Source organism: Poromitra crassiceps (assembly GCF_964638095.1).
Source record: "Poromitra crassiceps genome assembly, chromosome: 10".
In the NCBI taxonomy this organism is placed as follows: Eukaryota; Metazoa; Chordata; class Actinopteri; order Beryciformes; family Melamphaidae; genus Poromitra; species Poromitra crassiceps.
Window position 1 is genome coordinate 41416777 of NC_139631.1, and position 21712 is coordinate 41438488.

Below are 21712 nucleotides of genomic sequence, written 5' to 3' on the forward strand. Positions count from 1 at the left end.
CAGCTTAGGGGTCCTGGAGGTGAAAAAAAATTAAGAGGACCACTGGGACAGAGGATCTGTTCTGTCCCATTGATGAATGTTCAACAACCAACATTATACACATGGTAGGATTTATCCATCCCACGACCCTACTGAACACTAACCAGACTAAATGGACATGGTTATCTTGTAACATTTGCCCCTACTTTCTCCCTCACATAGGCATTCAGGTGGGCTGCTAGTCATGGAAGGGTCCAGTCTTGTCCTGGGGGCCATAAGCAAGAGGGGGCGCTTCAGATAAGCATGGTGATACTTGTACTAAATGCCTCTTGTCTGGGGGCTTGACATTCCTCAGAGTGCTCCCGCCTCCAGCCCAGCCCAGTCCCTAGTTATCGCTACCTGGACTGACAACTTGGGGAGATGAAATACTCTCCTGCACCTGCACCCCCCCCCCCCACCCCCCCGCAACTTCAGTCCTCCATCCACGCTAAAGAAAACAGGTTTATCAAATTTTCAGACAAGACGACGTCAAATCAACATTTTCTTTATTTGCATTTGCATTGCCTTTTTACAACCGTATCACTGATGAGTAAGAATGTAATGCATTCTTATAAGAGGTTGCTTTCCCCCAAACAACTCCCACACACAAAGTCCAAATAAAACCTAAAGGGGGAGTGGGGGAGGGTTTCATTACAATGGTGTCAGTAATGCGCCAAGTCATAATAAAATAAGCGAGACACTGAAGATACATTGAAATGTCTAAATAGAATTGGCATAGTGTCTTTAACCTGCACAATGAGGGGCAAAATAAAAGTTATAACTGGGTTCAAAGGCCACTAAAACCATGAGGAAAATAAGAGAGTGGGGGCGAGGGGGTAATTTGGAACATGAAGGAAAGCCAGTCCATCCCACTGTGCAACTCTTCCTGGGTCCACGAGTGGCAAAATGGACGTGTGTGTCGAGTGTGTGTCTGAGAGAATTCACGTGTGTGACTTTGTCAAGCCGAGCTTCTGTTGATTTCTGCGTTGGTCTTCTGTAAAGAACACAAGCGTGAAGCAGTCCTGCCCCATCACGTTAGGAGCGTGTCGTCTATTTCTTCACTGGAGTCCGGCAGGCTGGCCATCTTCTTCAGGGAGCGGCGGTGACACTCCGACAACAGGTCATTACTGGCAGAGTCCAGGATGACGGTAACGCTCTGAATTACAGGGAGAGGAGAAGCACTAATTACAACACACTTTTCCCCCCGGTACACGTTACCTGCATCTGCAGTGTTTCCCCCTAAGATGGAGTTGTAGCAGCAGTGGTGAAGCACACGCGCCCCCCACCGCTTGCAATGCATGCCCTGCCTAGTCCTGTCTAGTAGGAGTCGGAGATAGCCAATCAAATTGTTTTTGGCGATTTGGGATGCGACGGTATGAAATCTCACAATAGCCTACTCCCCCGGCCGCAACAATATTGTTGGTATCAAAATGGTCCGCCATGCAAATAAGGTTGAGAAGCCGTGCCTTAGCTCATCTAGTTTCATATAATAATTGAACAGAAAAGCTCATCTAGTTTAATTTAATAGTGTAACAGAAAGCTCGCTACAGGCCCTGAAAGTCAGTAGGGAGAGAAATGACCAATCGGGAGCACAGCGGGAGAAAGGGTTAAAAACAGGGAGACTCCCATGAAAATCTGGGAGTGTTGACAGGTACACGTTATTTTCTTAAGAGGTAAGACAGAGCCCTCTCCTCCCCACGCTCTTGTAAAAAATCAGTCATATTTCAACCCCGCCGCTGCTGAAGGCCTACGGGAGATCATTTCTCTATGAGGATTCTTGACGTTCGATGTGATCTCACCTGCATGGTTTCCTCCCCCAGGCGCAGTCTGAGCAGGCTGATGATGGTGTGCTCGCTCTGGGCTCTGACGCTGGTGTTCTTGTCCTTGGTGTTGTCCAGCAGACTCTTCAGCAGCGGCTTGATGAGGGTGGCCTCCAGGGAGGGCGTGGCCGCCTCTCTGAACACCCACCACAGCACCCGCTCCGCCACCAGCCGGATGTCACTCGACTGATTCTGAAGACACTGCACACAGACCACGCGCTGTTAACGCAGCCACTCAGCACAGTATTCATCTCCAGAGAGACTCTCTTCTGAGCACATTTTGTTGTACTAGATCAGGCCCCCGACCCCACTCAGTGTGGCCCCTGGGTCAATTCGCATTATTATTATTTTTTTTACAAGGCGGACGTTTTTGGTTAGGTTAGGTTAGACCACCCAAATTTGTTTTTATTTTACTGTACATCCCAGAACATGGCGCTAATGGCGTTAGCATTGTTCATCCACATACTGTTTAACGTTAGCATTTGAGCTAACACTATTGTAACAAACTGTATCCAGGATGCACATGCAACATTACTAATCTGATTAATATGACATATGTGGGTGATGTACCTCATCAAATTAATGTAGCGGGCTGTTTTGAAGCTAGAGCAAAGTTTCTGGTGTCATCTGAATAGAATAATTACTAAATTTGAATATGAAAAATATAACGGTTGGTATAATAAACTTTGATTACCAGTCCTTTTAGTCAAATGAGTAGCTATAATTGGGAGTGATGGTGTTACAGTAGGCTACTGGTGGAAGTGCATGGTCACAATCTGGCCCTCTGGTAGCGAGGACATTTTTTTGTGGCCCTCTCTATCATCAAAGTTGCCCATCCCTGTACTAGCTTCTAGTAGTAACTAGAAGATATTAAAGGGGAATTCTGTTTTTTTTTTTTTTTTACAACCTGGACCTTATTTCCAGTTGGATTTATGTTGACTCACCCTGAACAAAAACTTCTGAAAAAAATTCAGTATAAAGCTAGAACGCGCCGAGCAACGGCCTGGACCAGAGGCCGTAGGGGCACCTGCTAGGTGTGTTTATTTACGTCCTGTAAATAAATAGCACATTTTCTGCCACGCACAAGATCTGACTGGCTGTGGGAGGGTGCTGATTTGTTTCTTCCTTGAAAGTGTGAACGCTGGACGTACCCTACACACTGTTTGAAGTCAGCTGGACTTACCCTACACACTGTTTGAAGTCAGCTGGACTTACCCTACACACTGTTTGAAGTCAGCTGGACTTACCCTACACACTGTTTGAAGTCAGCTGGACTTACCCTACACACTGTTTGAAGTCAGCTGGACTTACCCTACACACTGTTTGAAGTCAGCTGGACTTACCCTACACACTGTTTGAAGTCAGCTGGACTTACCCTACACACTGTTTGATGTCAGCTGGACTTACCCTACACACTGTTTGAAGTCAGCTGGACTTACCCTACACACTGTTTGAAGTCAGCTGGACTTACCCTACACACTGTTTGAAGTCAGCTGGACTTACCCTACACACTGTTTGAAGTCAGCTGGACTTACCCTACACACTGTTTGAAGTCAGCTGGACTTACCCTACACACTGTTTGAAGTCAGCTGGACTTACCCTACACACTGTTTGAAGCCAGCTGGACTTATCCTACACACTGTTTGAAGCCAGCTGGACTTATCCTACACACTTTTTGAAGTCAGCTGGACTTACCCTACACACTGTTTGAAGCCAGCTGGACTTACCCTACACACTGTTTGAAGCCAGCTGGACTTATCCTACACACTGTTTGAAGCCAGCTGGACTTATCCTACACACTGTTTGAAGTCAGCTGGACTTACCCTACACACTGTCTGTTTGAAGCCAGCTGGACTTACCCTACACACTGTTTGAAGCCAGCTGGACTTATCCTACACACTTTTTGAAGTCAGCTGGACTTACCCTACACACTGTTTGAAGTCAGCTGGACTTACCCTACACACTGTTTGATGTCAGCTGGACTTACCCTACACACTGTCTGAAGTCAGCTGGACTTACCCTACACACTGTTTGAAGTCAGCTGGACTTACCCTACACACTGTTTGAAGTCAGCTGGACTTACCCTACACACTGTCTGTTTGAAGTCAGCTGGACTTACCCTACACACTGTTTGAAGTAAGCTGGACTTACCCTACACACTGTTTGAAGTCAGCTGGACTTACCCTACACACTGTTTGAAGTCAGCTGGACTTACCCTACACACTGTCTGTTTGAAGTCAGCTGGACTTACCCTACACACTGTTTGAAGCCAGCTGGACTTACCCTACACACTGTCTGTTTGAAGTCAGCTGGACTTACCCTACACACTGTTTGATGTCAGCTGGACTTACCCTACACACTGTTTGAAGTCAGCTGGACTTACCCTACACACTGTTTGAAGTCAGCTGGACTTACCCTACACACTGTTTGAAGTCAGCTGGACTTACCCTACACACTGTTTGAAGTCAGCTGGACTTACCCTACACACTGTTTGAAGTCAGCTGGACTTACCCTACACACTGTTTGAAGTCAGCTGGACTTACCCTACACACTGTTTGAAGCCAGCTGGACTAACCCTACACACTGTTTGAAGTCAGCTGGACTTACCCTACACACTGTTTGAAGTCAGCTGGACTTACCCTACACACTGTTTGATGTCAGCTGGACTTACCCTACACACTGTTTGAAGTCAGCTGGACTTACCCTACACACTGTTTGAAGTCAGCTGGACTTACCCTACACACTGTTTGAAGTCAGCTGGACTTACCCTACACACTGTTTGAAGTCAGCTGGACTTACCCTACACACTGTTTGAAGTCAGCTGGACTTACCCTACACACTGTTTGAAGTCAGCTGGACTTACCCTACACACTGTTTGAAGTCAGCTGGACTTACCCTACACACTGTTTGATGTCAGCTGGACTTACCCTACACACTGTTTGAAGTCAGCTGGACTTACCCTACACACTGTTTGAAGTCAGCTGGACTTACCCTACACACTGTTTGAAGTCAGCTGGACTTACCCTACACACTGTCTGTTTGAAGTCAGCTGGACTTACCCTACACACTGTTTGAAGTAAGCTGGACTTACCCTACACACTGTTTGAAGTCAGCTGGACTTACCCTACACACTGTTTGAAGTCAGCTGGACTTACCCTACACACTGTCTGTTTGAAGTCAGCTGGACTTACCCTACACACTGTTTGAAGTCAGCTGGACTTACCCTACACACTGCCTGTTTGAAGTCAGCTGGACTTACCCTACACACTGTTTGAAGTAAGCTGGACTTACCCTACACACTGTCTGTTTGGAGTCAGCTGGACTTACCCTACACACTGTCTGTTTGGAGTCAGCTGGACTTACCCTACACACTGTTTGAAGTCAGCTGGACTTACCCTACACACTGTTTGATGTCAGCTGGACTTACCCTACACACTGTTTGAAGTCAGCTGGACTTACCCTACACACTGTTTGAAGTCAGCTGGACTTACCCTACACACTGTTTGATGTCAGCTGGACTTACCCTACACACTGTTTGAAGTCAGCTGGACTTACCCTACACACTGTTTGAAGTCAGCTGGACTTACCCTACACACTGTTTGAAGTGAGCTGGACTTACCCTACACACTGTTTGAAGCCAGCTGGACTTACCCTACACACTGTTTGAAGTCAGCTGGACTTACCCTACACACTGTTTGAAGTCAGCTGGACTTACCCTACACACTGTTTGAAGTCAGCTGGACTTACCCTACACACTGTTTGAAGCCAGCTGGACTTACCCTACACACTGTTTGAAGTCAGCTGGACTTACCCTACACACTGTTTGAAGTCAGCTGGACTTACCCTACACACTGTTTGAAGCCAGCTGGACTTACCCTACACACTGTCTGTTTGGAGTCAGCTGGACTTACCCTACACACTGTTTGAAGTCAGCTGGACTTACCCTACACACTGTTTGAAGCCAGCTGGACTTACCCTACACACTGTTTGAAGTCAGCTGGACTTACCCTACACACTGTTTGAAGCCAGCTGGACTTACCCTACACACTGTTTGAAGTCAGCTGGACTTACCCTACACACTGTTTGAAGTGAGCTGGACTTACCCTACACACTGTTTGAAGTCAGCTGGACTTACCCTACACACTGTTTGAAGCCAGCTGGACTTACCCTACACACTGTCTGTTTGAAGTGAGCTGGACTTACCCTACACACTGTTTGAAGTCAGCTGGACTTACCCTACACACTGTTTGAAGTCAGCTGGACTTACCCTACATACTGTTTGAAGTCAGCTGGACTTACCCTACACACTGTTTGAAGCCAGCTGGACTAACCCTACACACTGTCTGTTTGAAGTCAGCTGGACTTACCCTACACACTGTTTGAAGTCAGCTGTTGGAGAATAGACCCTTCTCACGGGGGCCATTTTGTGTCGAGAAGCCAGGGTAAACACAGGTGCAAGCAAAACACTAATGAGGGTTTCCAAATCCCAATCATGGAAGTTGGAAACCCTCATTAGTGTTTTGCTTGCACCTGTGTTTACCCTGGCTTCTCGACACAAAATGGCCCCCGTGAGAAGGGTCTATTCACCCTACGTCACAAATGTCAACACGCTGAACAGACCATTGCAGTAAGAAACAATTAGAACAAATGTCAAAGGAAAACATTCCTCAAAGCCTCACTAGAGCCTGAAGAGGAACTTCAGTTGTGAGTCATGTAGAAAACGCTGAGCCAATGTTTGTCCTCATGACTATTAAGCCCAAATGAAACACAACTGAGAGATCATCTCTGGATGGGATCACACCAGCCACCACTTTAAACCAATGTGTGCCAGGGGGGGTGACGCCCACCACTTCAAACCAATGTGTGCCAGGGGGGGCGACGCCCACCACTTCAAACCAATGTGTGCCAGGGGGGGCGACGCCCACCACTCCAAACCAATGTGTGCCAGGGGGCGACGCCCACCACTTCAAACCAATGTGTGCCAGGGGGGGCGACGCCCACCACTTCAAACCAATGTGTGCCAGGGGGGGCGACGCCCACCACTTCAAACCAATGTGTGCCAGGGGGGGCGACGCCCACCACTTCAAACCAATGTGTGCCAGGGGGGCGACGCCCACCACTCCAAACCAATGTGTGCCAGGGGGCGACGCCCACCACTTCAAACCAATGTGTGCCAGGGGGGGCGACGCCCACCACTTCAAACCAATGTGTGCCAGGGGGGGCGACGCCCACCACTTCAAACCAATGTGTGCCAGGGGGCGACGCCCACCACTCCAAACCAATGTGTGCCAGGGGGGGCGACGCCCACCACTTCAAACCAATGTGTGCCAGGGGGGGCGACGCCCACCACTTCAAACCAATGTGTGCCAGGGGGGCGACGCCCACCACTTCAAACCAATGTGTGCCAGGGGGGGCGACGCCCACCACTTCAAACCAATGTGTGCCAGGGGGGGCGACGCCCACCACTCCAAACCAATGTGTGCCAGGGGGCGACGCCCACCACTCCAAACCAATGTGTGCCAGGGGGGGCGACGCCCACCACTCCAAACCAATGTGTGCCAGGGGGGGCGACGCCCACCACTCCAAACCAATGTGTGCCAGGGGGGGCGACGCCCACCACTCCAAACCAATGTGTGCCAGGGGGGGCGACGCCCACCACTCCAAACCAATGTGTGCCAGGGGGCGACGCCCACCACTTCAAACCAATATGTGCCAGGGGGGGCGACGCCCACCACTCCAAACCAATGTGTGCCAGGGGGCGACGCCCACCACTTCAAACCAATGTGTGCCAGGGGGGGCGACGCCCACCACTCCAAACCAATGTGTGCCAGGGGGCGACACCCACCACTTCAAACCAATGTGTGCCAGGGGGGGCGACGCCCACCACTCCAAACCAATGTGTGCCAGGGGGCGACGCCCACCACTTCAAACCAATGTGTGCCAGGGGGGCGACGCCCACCACTTCAAACCAATGTGTGCCAGGGGGCGTAAATTGGGGGTGGAGCTGTGGGGGATTGCTCAGATCTCACCCATTTTCAAACCCCGCCTTCATTCTGATGTCACCTACACACCTGTAAAGTTTCCTGACTGCATCTTGCACAGTTCTGATGCTGTTGCGTTGACAAAATCTGTCCACAGACCAGTGTTGCACAGAAACACGGCCCCTTGTGTTTATGCGCGCGTTTATTTCAATAAGAAAAAATACGCTGAGACACGTCTGTGTCCTTTCTGCCCACTCCGCTTCTGTCGCTCTCTGCTCCTGTCTGCAGTGCTGTGTGTCTACCGTGGGCGGGGCTTGGGCAGCTCCCCACACACACACACAGAACAGAACAGAGTGACAGTGAGGGAGACACACAGCAGTGTGTGTGTGGTAACGTGAGGCTGTTTTTCCCTCGAATGGTGTTGGTTTCAAAATCAAACTCCACAGCTCCGGTGTGGGAATATTTTGGCTTTAAGCCGAATAAGAGAGGAGAGCCAATTTCACCTGAAGGCAGCCGTGACTTTGTTTAAAAACTGTGCAACGATCGTCTGCAATATTGGTGATTCAATTGAAAAAGAATAGCTCGGAGCAGCTAAAAAGAGGGAGGGGAGGCGACTGTGATCTTAGTTCAAAATTCAACATTGGGAACTATGACGGTGAACTAGCTCATTTTAATCTGTGTGAGCTGAACTTTGAGCCCTCTCTTGTAAAGGGTGAACACGTAAAACAATGCCACAGACAGACACAGACACGCATACCTGGCAAAGCACTCCAAACCACTTCTGTGTTTGTTCCGCTACAATAGGGGTCTCCCCGACCACATGCTACCATGACGACACAGCCACATACACACAACATGAGCCACACGCCATCATGGCTGGTAAAGATGAAACTATATCGGTTTTTAGAATGTCCTTTTCACATGAATAGAATGCTTTGCATAGATCCCACACAAAAAAAGGAAAGAAAAAGTAAGAGAAATGTTTTGGTACTAACTAACGTGCACAAAGACAATAGGGTGAATGTTGTTTCTCCATAGCAATGTGACATATTGGCACTCACTATAGAGGGCTGTGCAATACTGTATCGGTATTTCAGAAAAATATCGTGATATATCGCCATATTGATTTTTGTGTTCATCGACACACCTGGCGTCCCAGGTGGGAATCGAACCCAGGACCTTCTAGCTGTGAGGCGACAGCGCTTACCACTGCGCCCCAACGCTAGTAGTTTTTGACTCAATTTGTGCACTAAGTTATCAATATAAAGTGATGTACATATTATTACACTACCTGGGCGGTACACAGCGAGTTGTGTTTTCAGCTCTATTTTTACATTTTCAGTCAATTATGTAGAGTATTGCAATATATCGCAATATGTATTGTATCGCAATGTATCGTATCGTGAGGTCCTTGCCAGTACCCAGCCCTATCACTATACAAAAGCATCAAAAGAGAAGTAAAAAGCTGGTGGTATCAAGCTGAATCCACCTGCTCCTGCATCACCTTGACAAACTGGGTGATGGTGCGCTGGGACACCGCGGCGCTCCCCTCGGCTCTGAGCTGATGCCTCATCAGATATCCCATGGCTCTGACCCCACTGGTGGCTATGGGGATCTGCATGACAATCAGGACACGTCACAACAACATCACTGGACACTACAAATATACAAGAAGATCAGTGCACAGACAAATCCATGACTTACACACTTTGCACACACACACACACACACACACACACACACACACACACACACACACAGACCTTATATACAGTGTAGGGACCATACCATAGGGACAGTGGAGGACATAGTAATATTATTCTACAAAGCACTTTTCATAGAAATGTAGCACAAAGACTGCAGTGACTATACAATTCATTTTACAAGTTCAATATTTGCAGATTCCATATCATTACTTAAATTTTTTCATAATGTATAAAATCTTACATTGAATATTGGAATAATCTATCATCAAAAACCGTTATTTTCAAACATTTCAGTGTGACCAAATAAAATACTTAAAAAAAACTTTTTCGACCAATGCACAAATAATTCACTCTGCCAACTGAATATAATGGACTGACCTACCAAAAATATAAAGTTTCTCTAAATAAATAAATACATAAAGATATCTTGGACTAATTTGACTGTAGTGAGTGGTACTGTAGGACAACAGAATGCAGGTAGTGTACAGTCTAAGCCAGTGGTTCTCAAATGGGGGTCCGTGGCACTTTCCATGAAAAGTTTTCAGGAAAATAAAAATAAAAACTTTTTTGTTGTTGCAAAAGCTTCATAGTTCAACAAAATTATTGTATGCTTTAAATCTAAAATGGTTCATGGATTACATGCTAATCTAACAAACCCTAACCCTATCAATTTAAAAGTGAAGCACGTTACCGTGGAAACAATTACGGTAAGCTTAGCCCAAAATCACAAATCAGAATGAGGGGGTCCCCGGTATATTTTCTATCTTGTAAGGGGTCACCGTCATTGGCTGAAAAACATTTGAGAACCTCTGGTCTAAGCTACCGTCGATTTCTTCATACAATCAAAAGCATTTTGGAAGCTCCATCATCTCCTCACCCTGTCTGCGGTGGCGTTGGCCAGGACAGCTTCTGCCACCGTGGGGCCGTATTCCTCGGCGCACAGCTGCTCCGGAGCCGACTTGACTGCGATGGCCAGGGCCAGGCTGCGGCCATGACGCACCATCCAGTCCACACCAGAGCTGTCCGCTACATGGAAACAATGTGGAGGAGCTTGTTGTCACTGTAGTGCTGCTGAGGCACAGCGAGCAGTGGCAGGGAAAAGGATACAGGCAGGGACCAGAGTCAAACCCTCTTCATATGCTGATCTTAGACAACTAGAACGACAGCACCGCGGATATATACCTCCGCCAACAAGTGAGGAGTCGACATCCATGTCTGTCCAGACGTTTGCGCCAAATGTGAAGAAATTCCGTCAAGGTGTTACTGAGACATGGCGTTAGCGAGCTTAAGAATTTCGTTCGTGAGGTCAGTGACCTTGACCTTTGACCACCAAAATCTAATCAGTTCATCCTTGAGTCCAAGTCGACGTTTGAGCCAAATTGGAAGAAATTCCATCCGGGCGTTCCTGAGATAGTGCAGTAAAGAGCTCGGAAATGGGGGTTTGTGAGGTCACAGTGGCCTTGAACTTTGACCTTTAACCACCAAAATTGAATCACTTCATCCTTGAGTCCATGTGGACATTTGAGCCAAATTTGACAAAATTCTGTCAAGGCGTTCCTGAGATATCGTGCTAACGAACATTGGACGGACGACGTCCAGACAACCCGAAACCATAATGCCGACCGGCTCCACTATCGCCGGCGGGAAGCATAATAAAACATGAAATTGAAGAATTGCTATTAGTGCCACAATTACTTACATTGTATGAAGCTGAACACATTTAAGTTAATCAAGGAACACTGAATATTTAATCATGCTAGCCAATTCAGAATGAATTGTCAACTCCTTACACTCATTTCCATCTTCTAGTCTGAGACTGCACTCTATCTATTGAAGTTATTTCTATGAGGGGATCCCCCCCAAGGGAATTCCATTCTCCCTAACCAATCACCAGAGAGCAGCCGGCCTGAATCTTGCGTTACTTACGCCAACGTAAAAACAAACAAACACATCTCTCCCCTTTGAAAAAATGCCTTCCAAGCAGTGTGCCGTTTGGATTTCAAAGTCAATGGTATTTAAAACAGCCTTGATCGCAGGCGGCAGCCATTGTTGTTATTAATAGGGGTGGGGGAAAAAATCGATTCACCTAAGTATCGCGATTTTTAATGTCACGATTTTTTGAATCAATCTTTTATTCCAGAATCGATAATTGCAACAAAAAAAAATTTTTTTTTGGGTGCTTGCAGTCAGGCCACTCACTGAACAGCAGGCCAGGCGCCGCCTACTGGTTTACTAGTGGTTTTATTACTTTATTAGTTAGTCTGAAGTAATAATTACACTTCAGGGTTAAAGTGGGTGCATCTCATTGTAAAATTGGACTTCAAACGGCCCAAATCTGGCTTCAAACGGCCCAAATTGGGCTTCAAACGGCCCAAATTTCACGCGCGTCGGCCCATATCGGCCTGGCCTGCTTGGTATCTAATGCCCGGCCTGAATTATGATCCCAGTCCGCCCCTGTTTTTAACTATATCGCCCAGCTCTACTCATGATATATAATATACAGTCTCTAGTGTATGATTCAACTTTTCCCATGTTCTAATCTAGTGTAAAAAAGCAAACAAACTGAAAAAATAAAATAAAAAAATAAACAAAAATAAATCGTAATATCGAATCGCAATAATCATAGAATCGCAATACTTAAGAATCGCAATATAAATCGAATCGGCACCCAAGAATCGTGATAGTATCGAATTGGGAGATAAGTGAATCGCCACAGCCCTAGTTATTAACGTTACTTCTCGCCTCAGTGCACTTCACAACCGCTTGACAACGGCTGAGTCCCGCCTATTGGGCTGTTTACTGGCGCTGATTGGCCAATCTTTAGTCCTCCTCGGCACTGATTGGTGAATCGCTGGTAAAACAGGAGAAAACGCATTTGCATATGGCGATGCCAGAGCAAGAGCAGCCAAACACAACTCCGTGGAGTGGGCGGATTCAAAAGTCTGGCCCCACACAATTATGCTTTTGTTGTGTGCAAATCTCAGCATTTTAATCTGTACGTGGAACACTGTATGAACATCTATTTATTAATGTTTCAGTTGAACCATAATATGTAGTGAAACTGGTATGCCAACCCACCATAATACACACTATACATACACAGTTGCATCACATGCAGGTTCATAAAGGTTAACGTGAGGAAAGGAGGGAGCTCTATAAATACTGACCCAAGATGTGCTGCAGTAACACAGTCCTCAGCTCCTCCTCTGACAGGAAGGCACACAGCTCACCCACGCAGCCGGCTGACGACAGACGGGTTGCATCCTACACACACAGGCACGTACACACAGGCACGTACACACATGCACGTACGCACACACGCACACACACACAAGACAGTCAGTCAGTTTCATATTGAGTGAAGTGACAGGGAGGCCGACAAGCACCTTTCATGAAACCACATCCTCCCTGCCCCCACATCCGTGTTTCCAAAGAGAGCCAAAGTGAAACGTCACTTCCTGCTTCAGCACTGTACCAGAGATCTTCATCCGCCATTCATTTTCCCATAGACATTTGGTCAAATGCTCATAAAAATAGTTTTACTTGTTCAAACCAAACGGTGCGGATATATTTAGAAACAGGAGAGACCACATAACATTTAACTCGGACCAAAACGTAATAAAATTTGCGAATTTAAAGAAAATATTTTTTCAATGTCGTTATTTTAAGTTTTGGTCCAAGTGAAATGTTCTGTGGTCTCTCCCGATTCTAAATATAGCTGAACCGTTTGTTTGACCAAGTAAAACTATTCTCATAAGCATTTTACGAAATGTCTCTGGGAAAATAAATGCCGGATGAAAATCTCTGGTACAGTGCTGAAGCGGGAAGTGACATCCACTTTGGCTCTCTATACAGAGGAAACGTCACCGCACTACTGTCTGTAACGTCCTTTCTGAGTGTCTGCTTAAGATAAGCCTTTAGCTCACTCGCTTTTCATTGAGTTACATTATATTCTATAGAGTTTGTTTATATACATTGAATATATTAACCCCTCACTACATTCAGATTCAGATTCATTTATTTAAAGAGTGGGACATTACACGTTAATGAACAGTACAGCCGTACAGTAAACATGTCAGGTTATAGCCCAAGGGCTAGTTTCCACCTGTAGTCCCAAAGTACATGTCAGTCACTGTCAGTGAGCATCACATATCTCCTCTCTACTGGATGCTGCGAGGCATCTGCTCCTCCTGCAATGTTTCCCATACATAAAGGAATTTGTTTTTACAGTGCACCTGAACGCAACATGCAAGAAACCCGCTGAATAAGTGTCCAATAAATGTTCATGTCATTCTGGCCAATACTTCTGTTATAGCATTTCAGTCTGGAATATGGAATATCTTTCAATAATCTATGATTTAGCTGCTAAATTGTCAAATACCGCCATCTGCTCGCTACCCAGGCACTTACAGTATGTATGTACTTAACCTAACTTAACCTAACTAACTATCCGGTGTGCACAACATTGTCAGCCTAAACTCCGGCTGACACCCCAAAAACCTACAATCCGCTACAGAAAAATGTATATTGTTTGTTTATTAACACATTGAGTGCCAGCCATTTTTTCAATCCTGTAGGTAAGTTGTGCCAGTTTTTTTTTTGAGGATTCTGGCTCATTTTACAAGAGCCGAGGATTATTTTCTGTTAAGAATTCGTGAACACCAATCATCTAAAAATAACTACCGTAAATTCCGGACTATAAGCCGCACCTTTTTTCCCGTTTTTTGGGCTTTTTTGGCCCCTGCGGCTTATATAACGGTGCGGCTTATCTATGGATTTAAAAAAAAAAAAAAAAAAAAAAAATCTCTCTTTTTTAGCACTCTTTCTAACTATAAATCCTATATAACTATAATAAGTTTTAATTTCCTCTCTTGCCCTCTTTTCACCACACTGTATGACACTGTATGACACTGTGTGCACTGTAAAAAACAACACAGGTGGTGTTGTGTTATGTTGTTTTGTTGAAATGTTAATAAATGGGAGCTTCCTCAAACAGCCATCTCTTTCCCGACAATCCCCTCTGTGCATGAACCCTTACATATGGTAATTAAACATTAAAACACAAAAAAAAAAAAAAAAAAAAAAATACCATTAAAACACCCGCGGCTTATAGTCCGGTGCGGCTTATATAAGAAAAAAATAGTCAACTTTGCAGGTGCGGCTTATACACCGGTGCGGCTTATAGTCCGGAATTTACGGTAATAGAATGTGTGCTTTCTCTGTCTAAAAGAGTTAGTTTGCAGAGTTAGTAGTTATGTAGATATTAGCCGTTGAGTACAGCATGGTTTCAGAGATTTTCAGAGAGTTTGGAGATAAATGGATTTTTAGAACCACCTCACGTGCCTGTGATTATGGGTGCCCTTGTCTCCCACTCTGTGCGCTCTCTCTCTCTCTCTCTCTCTCTCTCTCTCCTCTCTCTCTCTCTCTCTCTCTCCTCTCTCTCTCTGAGAGAGAGAGAGAGAGAGAGAGAGAGAGAGAGAGAGAGGAGAGAGAGAGAGGGAGAGAGCGAGAGGGAGAGTTGCTTCAACTCCTCCCTCCGTGGGCGTTCTTCTTGGCTGCAGCGGCCGTCACAAGCTTGTCACCAGTCTCAGTGCTTTGCTGCTGTCCTGTGCCTGTGGCTGCGCGGCCGCTGTTTGAGGAAGTCGGGATGGACTCGCTCGCTTCTTGGAGTTTTGGTTGAGAGAAGCTTTTGCGATTCTGGTCATATTTATGCTGCGTGTTTCAAAGTGTGTTCCACCTGTAATGTATTATGTAAATTTGCAATCCCGCATCGCCAGCAATCAGCGCGAAAACTAAAGCGTTTTCCCCCATCCATTTTCATGAGAATGGCTGGGGTGAGAATGGCGTGACAAGTTAAAAAAATGCTTGCCTTCCTCTAGTCAGGAGAGCACTGTCGCCACTTAGTGGTCGGTAAAATAGATTATACACATTCTCTTGCTCCAATAGTGATCTAGAAGACGTAAAAGTTGTTGATTGATGTCCCACCGTCAAAAAAAAAAAATGTTTATGTAAGACGAGATATCTCGGCTCTGGCACTCAAGCGTTGGATTATGTAAGACGAGATATCTCGGCTCTGGCACTCAACGTGTTAACTAGCCCCTCGTCTTCTATCATTTCACAAAAGTGGCAAAGCAAGTTGAGTATCCCTGACCTATAGGGAGAAATTTAGTTTGTCATTGTAAACCCACAGCACAGTAATGATGACATGTTCTTCATAGATCTAGCCTTTTCATTTTGCTCTTAAGCTTTCTCAAAGTACACCAAATTCATGCATTTTACTTTAAAATGTTTTAAAAAAATCTTGCGGGGGGGCATGTCCCCGCACCCCCCTAGGGGGTCTGCGGTCCCCCACCACAAATACTCAAAATCCTGTGGGAAACACTGACTCCTGATTGGAATTTCTCTAGGATATTATTATCATTGAGAAAATTATTGAGCTGTTTAAAGACTACTTTTTCAAGTACTTTGCTCATGAAAGATAGGTTGGATATAGGCCTGTAGTTATTTAAGACGGTATTATCCAGATTCGATTTTTTAAGTAAAGGTTTCACTACCGCAGTTTTAAAAGCAGTGGGGAAAATACCTGTTTCCAATGAGGTATTGATTATCTTAAGAATGCAGGGAGCTAAACTGGCAAATACATTCTTAAGAAATGTACTAGGGACAGGATCAAGAGCGCATGTTGAGGAGCTGGTCTGAGATACAATTTTAGTGAGTTCAGATTGTGAAATCTTGTTAAAACACCTCAATTTTGGGGGGCTACAGTATGTATAGGTGTCTCACAGAATGCATTGGCTGGATTTGTGATGCCCGCTCTGATAGAGGTGACTTTGTTAGTAAAAAAGGTTGCAAATTCTTCGCATTTCAAAGCGGAAGCCTGACTCAATAAGCTAAAGGGCGCTGGATTTAAAAGTCTATCAATGGTTGAAAATAAAACTCTAGAGTTTCCGCTGTTTTCACAAATAATTTTTGAGAAGTGGGTCCTTCTCTCTTTACAGACGGCTTTGTTATAGGCAGCAATTCTTTCTTTTAGGATAGCATGGTGAACATGTAGTTTGGTTCTTCTCCATGTTCTTTCAGCTTTCCTGCAGGATCTTTTTAGGTCACTAAGGCTGTTGTTTTTCAACTGCTGTAGGCTCATACGTGGAGGCAGAAACTGCTGTTCAAAGACTTGTGAATAAAAGTGTTAACTTTAGACAGTACTTCAGTAACAAATTAATATCCAACGCGGATTTAGATTCTGACATACAGTAAAGCTCTGCTAATTATTAATTCAGTTTGAATGAATGAGGAAATAGGCGTGTCTGGCGCTGTAAAATCTGGAGCTGCCCATATTGCATTGTGATTGGCTAGTTGCTACAAACCACACCTCTTTCTTGGGCATGAGCTCACGTGCATGAGCATTTTCATGTGCACGAGCTCAGAGCTGGATAGGGAAATCCTAAATTGATAGACCCAGCTGATAACCACCTCTGTGGTATTGTTTAGCTTATTATCTGGTTAAGTCAATCCAGATCAAGGGGACAGATCCGGGATCCGTTTATCTACATTCGTTTGTGAAGGTCTGGATAAAGAGAGCAATGCACACAGAGCAGGAGAGAGAGAGGGAAGGATTCCCGAAGCAGTCCCGGTAGGCCGTTACGCTCCATGGAGTGACATTTCAGAGTGCTACAGGTTGCAATCGCACAGTACACACACACACGCGCGCGTGCGCGCACGCACGCACGCACACACACACACACACGGAGGCACACATACACACAAACACACGGACTCACACATACACACATGGACGCACACATACACACACGGACGCACACATACACACATGCGCGCGCACACGCACACCGAGGTGACAATGACACACTGGCCGTGTGCTCTCTGGGCCCTCTCTGCTGGGAGGATTAAACTGTGGATTCACACACACACACACACACACACACACACACACACACACACACTTCACACATCTCACTACAACAAGGACCACAATGGAAATAAGTCCTGTGACGTTTTTGTACCTGATGTTCTTTTAATTGAGCAGCTACTTTGGTGTTGCAGCCATGTTGTCCTTTTAAATTGAATTGTCAAACATATAAACTAAACTAGATGGATCCTCCTGACATGCCAGCAGGCTCCCCGGGGGGCAGGGTGTGGCGAGGCGCGGCATACTCGGCCATGTTGGACAGTCCATGTGCCACACAGCAGCTGAACCCGCCACGTGGCGTCCTTATACTGCAGGCCTCGTGCCACTCGTTGGTGCTCTCGTCGTAGCGCTCCACCTTATTGGAGATGTCTCCTTTGCTGTAGCCTCCACACACGAACAGCTGGTCGTCCATCACCTCAATGCCAAAGTAGCTGTGTGGATTCAGCATGTCGGGCACGGCGCTCCACGTGTTGGTTAGCGGCTCGTAGGCCTCGGCGCTGACGTCTTCCCAGCCCCCCACTGCGTAGACGCGCTGTCTGTAGGCCATGACGCCCAAGTTAAAGCGCCTGCTGCTCATGGGGGCGATCTTCATCCACTGGTTGGTGTCTGGGTTGTAGCACTCAGCTGTGTTCAGGCTCCCCTCCTCATCGTGACCACCACAGATGTACACCTTGCCGTTGAGTACTGTGGCGCTGGCCCTGTTCCTCTGCTGAATCATGGGTGGGAGCAGAGTCCACTTGTCGGTCTGAGGATCATAGCGCTCGGCACTGTGGAGACAGACGTTTCCATTGTAGCCTCCCATGGCATAGATCCTGCCATTCAGTACTGCCACGCTGACAGAGCCCTGGCAATTAGGCATGGGTGCCACATCGTGCCAAGTACGGGTACAGAGGTCAAACTTCCGCACGCTGCTGAGATCGTCAAACTTGCTGTTGTAGCCGCCTACACAGTAGACAACGCCATTTAGGAAAGCGGTACCGTGGTCAGTCCTGGGAGACTCAAGTTCAACGTTTGGTACGTTGACCCAGAGCTCGGCACGGGGATCGTATACCTCAATGCTCTTGGTTACATCGCAGTCATTCGTCACATCGCCTCCCATGACCAACAGGATGGCATGAGGCAGGCACGGGCGAGTCAGAGGGTTGGAGGGTCTGTTGGAGGTGACATCATCCATGGCCCTCTCTGCATCGAGGATGATCGCCTCACACTCCGCATTGTCTTTAACCAAACTGGTGTTCTTCACCTGGTTGATGAAGTAGTCGGTGGTCATCAAGCCCAGGCGGATCTTAGGCAGCAGCACAGACATGTGACCTTCACGCTCCTCGGGTGAGTGGGCGATCCAGCGGAGGACGGCCTCGAACACCGTGCTCTCCTGTCTCACATTCAGATCGTCTCGTGCCAGGATGTCCGTCAGCTGCTCCAGAGAGAGTTCCAGGAACTCTTCAGAGGCTGTGGCAATCTGCTTAAAGTGCTCCAGGATGAAGAGAAAGGCCTTGCTCCTCAGGTCCGGGCAGTAGTACAAGTCTACAAACTTTAAGATGCCGATGCAGCTCCTCCACGTTGTCCTCGGTCACCGGGACAGAGCGGGTGTAGGCGTACTCTATGAGGAGTCACGGATATTGATGTGATCTGCACTTTTTGTAACTTGCACCCAGAGACTGTATTTCATTTGTTTTGGACCTGTGAACACACTCGGAAGCTGTGGCAAGGTATATGTCGTTTCATTTTGGACTCTATATATGACACATTTGTGCTTCGCTTGAAGGATGTGTTGTTTGGGTTTACAAATTACAAGAGAGATTTAGAAAATGAATTCTTTCTTTGTAATCTCATCATATTACTGGCAAAGTTTTATATCCATAAATGTAAGGTGTTGAAAATGAAACCCTCTTTTTTCATGTTTAAGAAAGAAGCAGAGTCCTACATCAGAACATTAGCTACCTCATGCAATAGTAAAGCTGTGAAAACCTTGAATTTATGCTCCAATTTTGGCATTTTGCTTTAACTGTAATTTATATGTATACTGCACTTTTTTTTTCTTTTTGTAATTGCAATGTTTTTTCTGTAATCCCTGGCATTGTATATATATTTGTTTTTCTTTGTCATTGTATCACTATTGTTGTCAAAAAAAAAAAAAAAAAGTCATAAATCACTGATGATGTCACTGTTTAGGGGACATCATCACTGATTTACGACATCATCAGTGATGTCATAGACATTGTGACATCATCAGTGATGTCATAAATCCTACTGAGGCACTGTGTGTGTGTGTGCCTGTGAGTGCGCGCGTGTGTCTGTAACTTTCTCATTGGACCTCTCTGGTTCTGTCTGCCTCTTTTAATTTCCTAATCAAAAAATGTATTTCAGGGGATGCATAACTACCCGTCCAACCCTAGAACCTAAGATCATTTTTTAAGCAATAAACCTTTTTCACAGGAGCCATTTTGTGTCTAAAAGGCAGGAAGTAATACAGGTGCAAGCAGAAAATTAATGAGGGTTTCCAACTTCCAATTCATTTACTGTAGGTGTTTCAGTGCTTGACCCTCATTAACTCATTGAGGGCCAATGGCGTCTTTGACGTGTTATCAGGAATAGCCCAGAGGGCCAATGACGTGTTTGACGTGTTTTTGTTTTTATTACTGCAGGGCGTAGTTCAAACACTTCCTCAGCCTGTGACATAGTATCAGGTCCCTATCATCTAAGACAACACGTGAACAAACACATACCGCAGCTGTTGTTTTGAAATTGAGCAGGAGGAAAAGCAGAAAACGGATAAGGAGCTTGCCTTGTGCAGACAGGAGAAACGCCATTGAAACGTCCCTCGCGCGCTGCAGGAGCTGGTCGCTTTCCTGTGTGCCAGCCGGAGAAAACGGTAATCCAGAGATGCGTTTGATCATCGGAGGAATGAGGAAATGATCGATCAGAGGGGCGGTGAGGACGTGTTGAATAGCCGAGGGGAAAACGGGAACGATCAGGCAGGGAGGATACTAGGACAGGGAGACATGGACGACGACGGGTGGACCAGAACAAAACAAAATAAACACACAAGGCAGAAGCGGCAGTCACAGCAGCCCGCTGTCTGTTCTCAAGAGCTATTCAGTTGGTTCATGAAATCGCTGGGCTGCGTGCCCTCCAGTGTTGCTCCTGGCCAATCCCGGCGCCACAGGGCGTGGTTATTGCTTATCCTATGTGGGGTTAGAAATCACGCAACGAAGGGGGATCGTGTGTGTGTGTGTGTGTGTGTGTGTCTGTCTGTCTGTCGGTGTGTCTGTCTGTCTGTCTGTCTGTCTGTCTGTGTGTCTGTCTGTCTGCACACTCACTCACACTGCTGTATTGTTGAATGTAAAAAAAAAAGCACTTCATGTGTATATATATATATATATATATATATATTTTTTTTTTCATTTGTGTCATAACGAATAGTATTTACATGTCTGATGTCAATACAGTTCAAAATAAAAGAATTGAGAGCGAGTTCTGCTTGAGAATGTGTATTTTACAGAAATTGCATTTTCTCCTGTTTGTCATCTCAGAGAGACCTATTGGGTGAAAACAGGGTGTATATAAATGGATATAAGTAGAGTACAGAACATGCTAAAAGCTCACTTTTTTTTCCCTGGTGAACCCAGAGACGTACATCTTCATTTTGAGGTATTGCGAATCACTTTGGTGCTAATAGATAATTTACTGTGGGTCTTGAAAGATGACCAACAATTATGAAAATCTTTGGCCTGTGCTAAATATTGGCAGTCCTAAACTGGCCATGAATGAGTTAATGTCAAACTAGGGGGTTTTCATGATTCTGAATCATTTGTTTTACCACTCCTTGTGATGAAAATGGCCACGCCCACTTTTCCTGCTCGCCCTGAACAATCTTTTTCTGTGAAAATAAATATTTACATGTTGGAAATCATCTTTTCAATGGTTTTTGGCCTACAATGCTGCACACAATGCTGCACAGTACATGGTCTCTGTGACTACAATGCTGCACAGTACATGGTCTCTGTGACTACAATGCTGCACAGTAGGGCTGGGCGATATGACCGAAATCTCATATCCCGATATAGGTAATTTCATATCCCGATTAGGGTTGTCGACGGTTAACCGTTAACCGTTTAACCGCCGACAACGTCATTGGTCGGTTAGGCATGTCGGTCAAACGGTTAATTTGCATATTAAATTGGCATACAACGTGTTGCCAATATGGTGTTTTTTTTCCTCCTTTACGGTAAGCAACAATGTTAACACATTCACTGCCAG

At 45.9% G+C, this 21712-nt stretch overlaps 1 protein-coding gene across 2 annotated transcripts in view; it reads right to left on the bottom strand.

Annotated features, from left to right (window-relative positions):
• Positions 1-518: 518 nt before the first annotated feature.
• Positions 519-21712, bottom strand: part of gcn1 (GCN1 activator of EIF2AK4) — a 104182-nt gene continuing 82988 nt past the window's right edge. For both annotated transcript variants that reach the window (XM_083644826.1, XM_083644825.1), the window contains exons 53-57: positions 12693-12789; positions 10403-10551; positions 9324-9434; positions 1818-2039; positions 519-1174 (exon numbers count right to left, since the gene is read on the bottom strand). In XM_083644826.1, coding sequence (XP_083500952.1) covers positions 1049-1174; positions 1818-2039; positions 9324-9434; positions 10403-10551; positions 12693-12789 — 705 coding nt within the window. In that variant the 3' untranslated portion in view covers positions 519-1048. The remainder of the gene's footprint in view (positions 1175-1817; positions 2040-9323; positions 9435-10402; positions 10552-12692; positions 12790-21712) is intronic.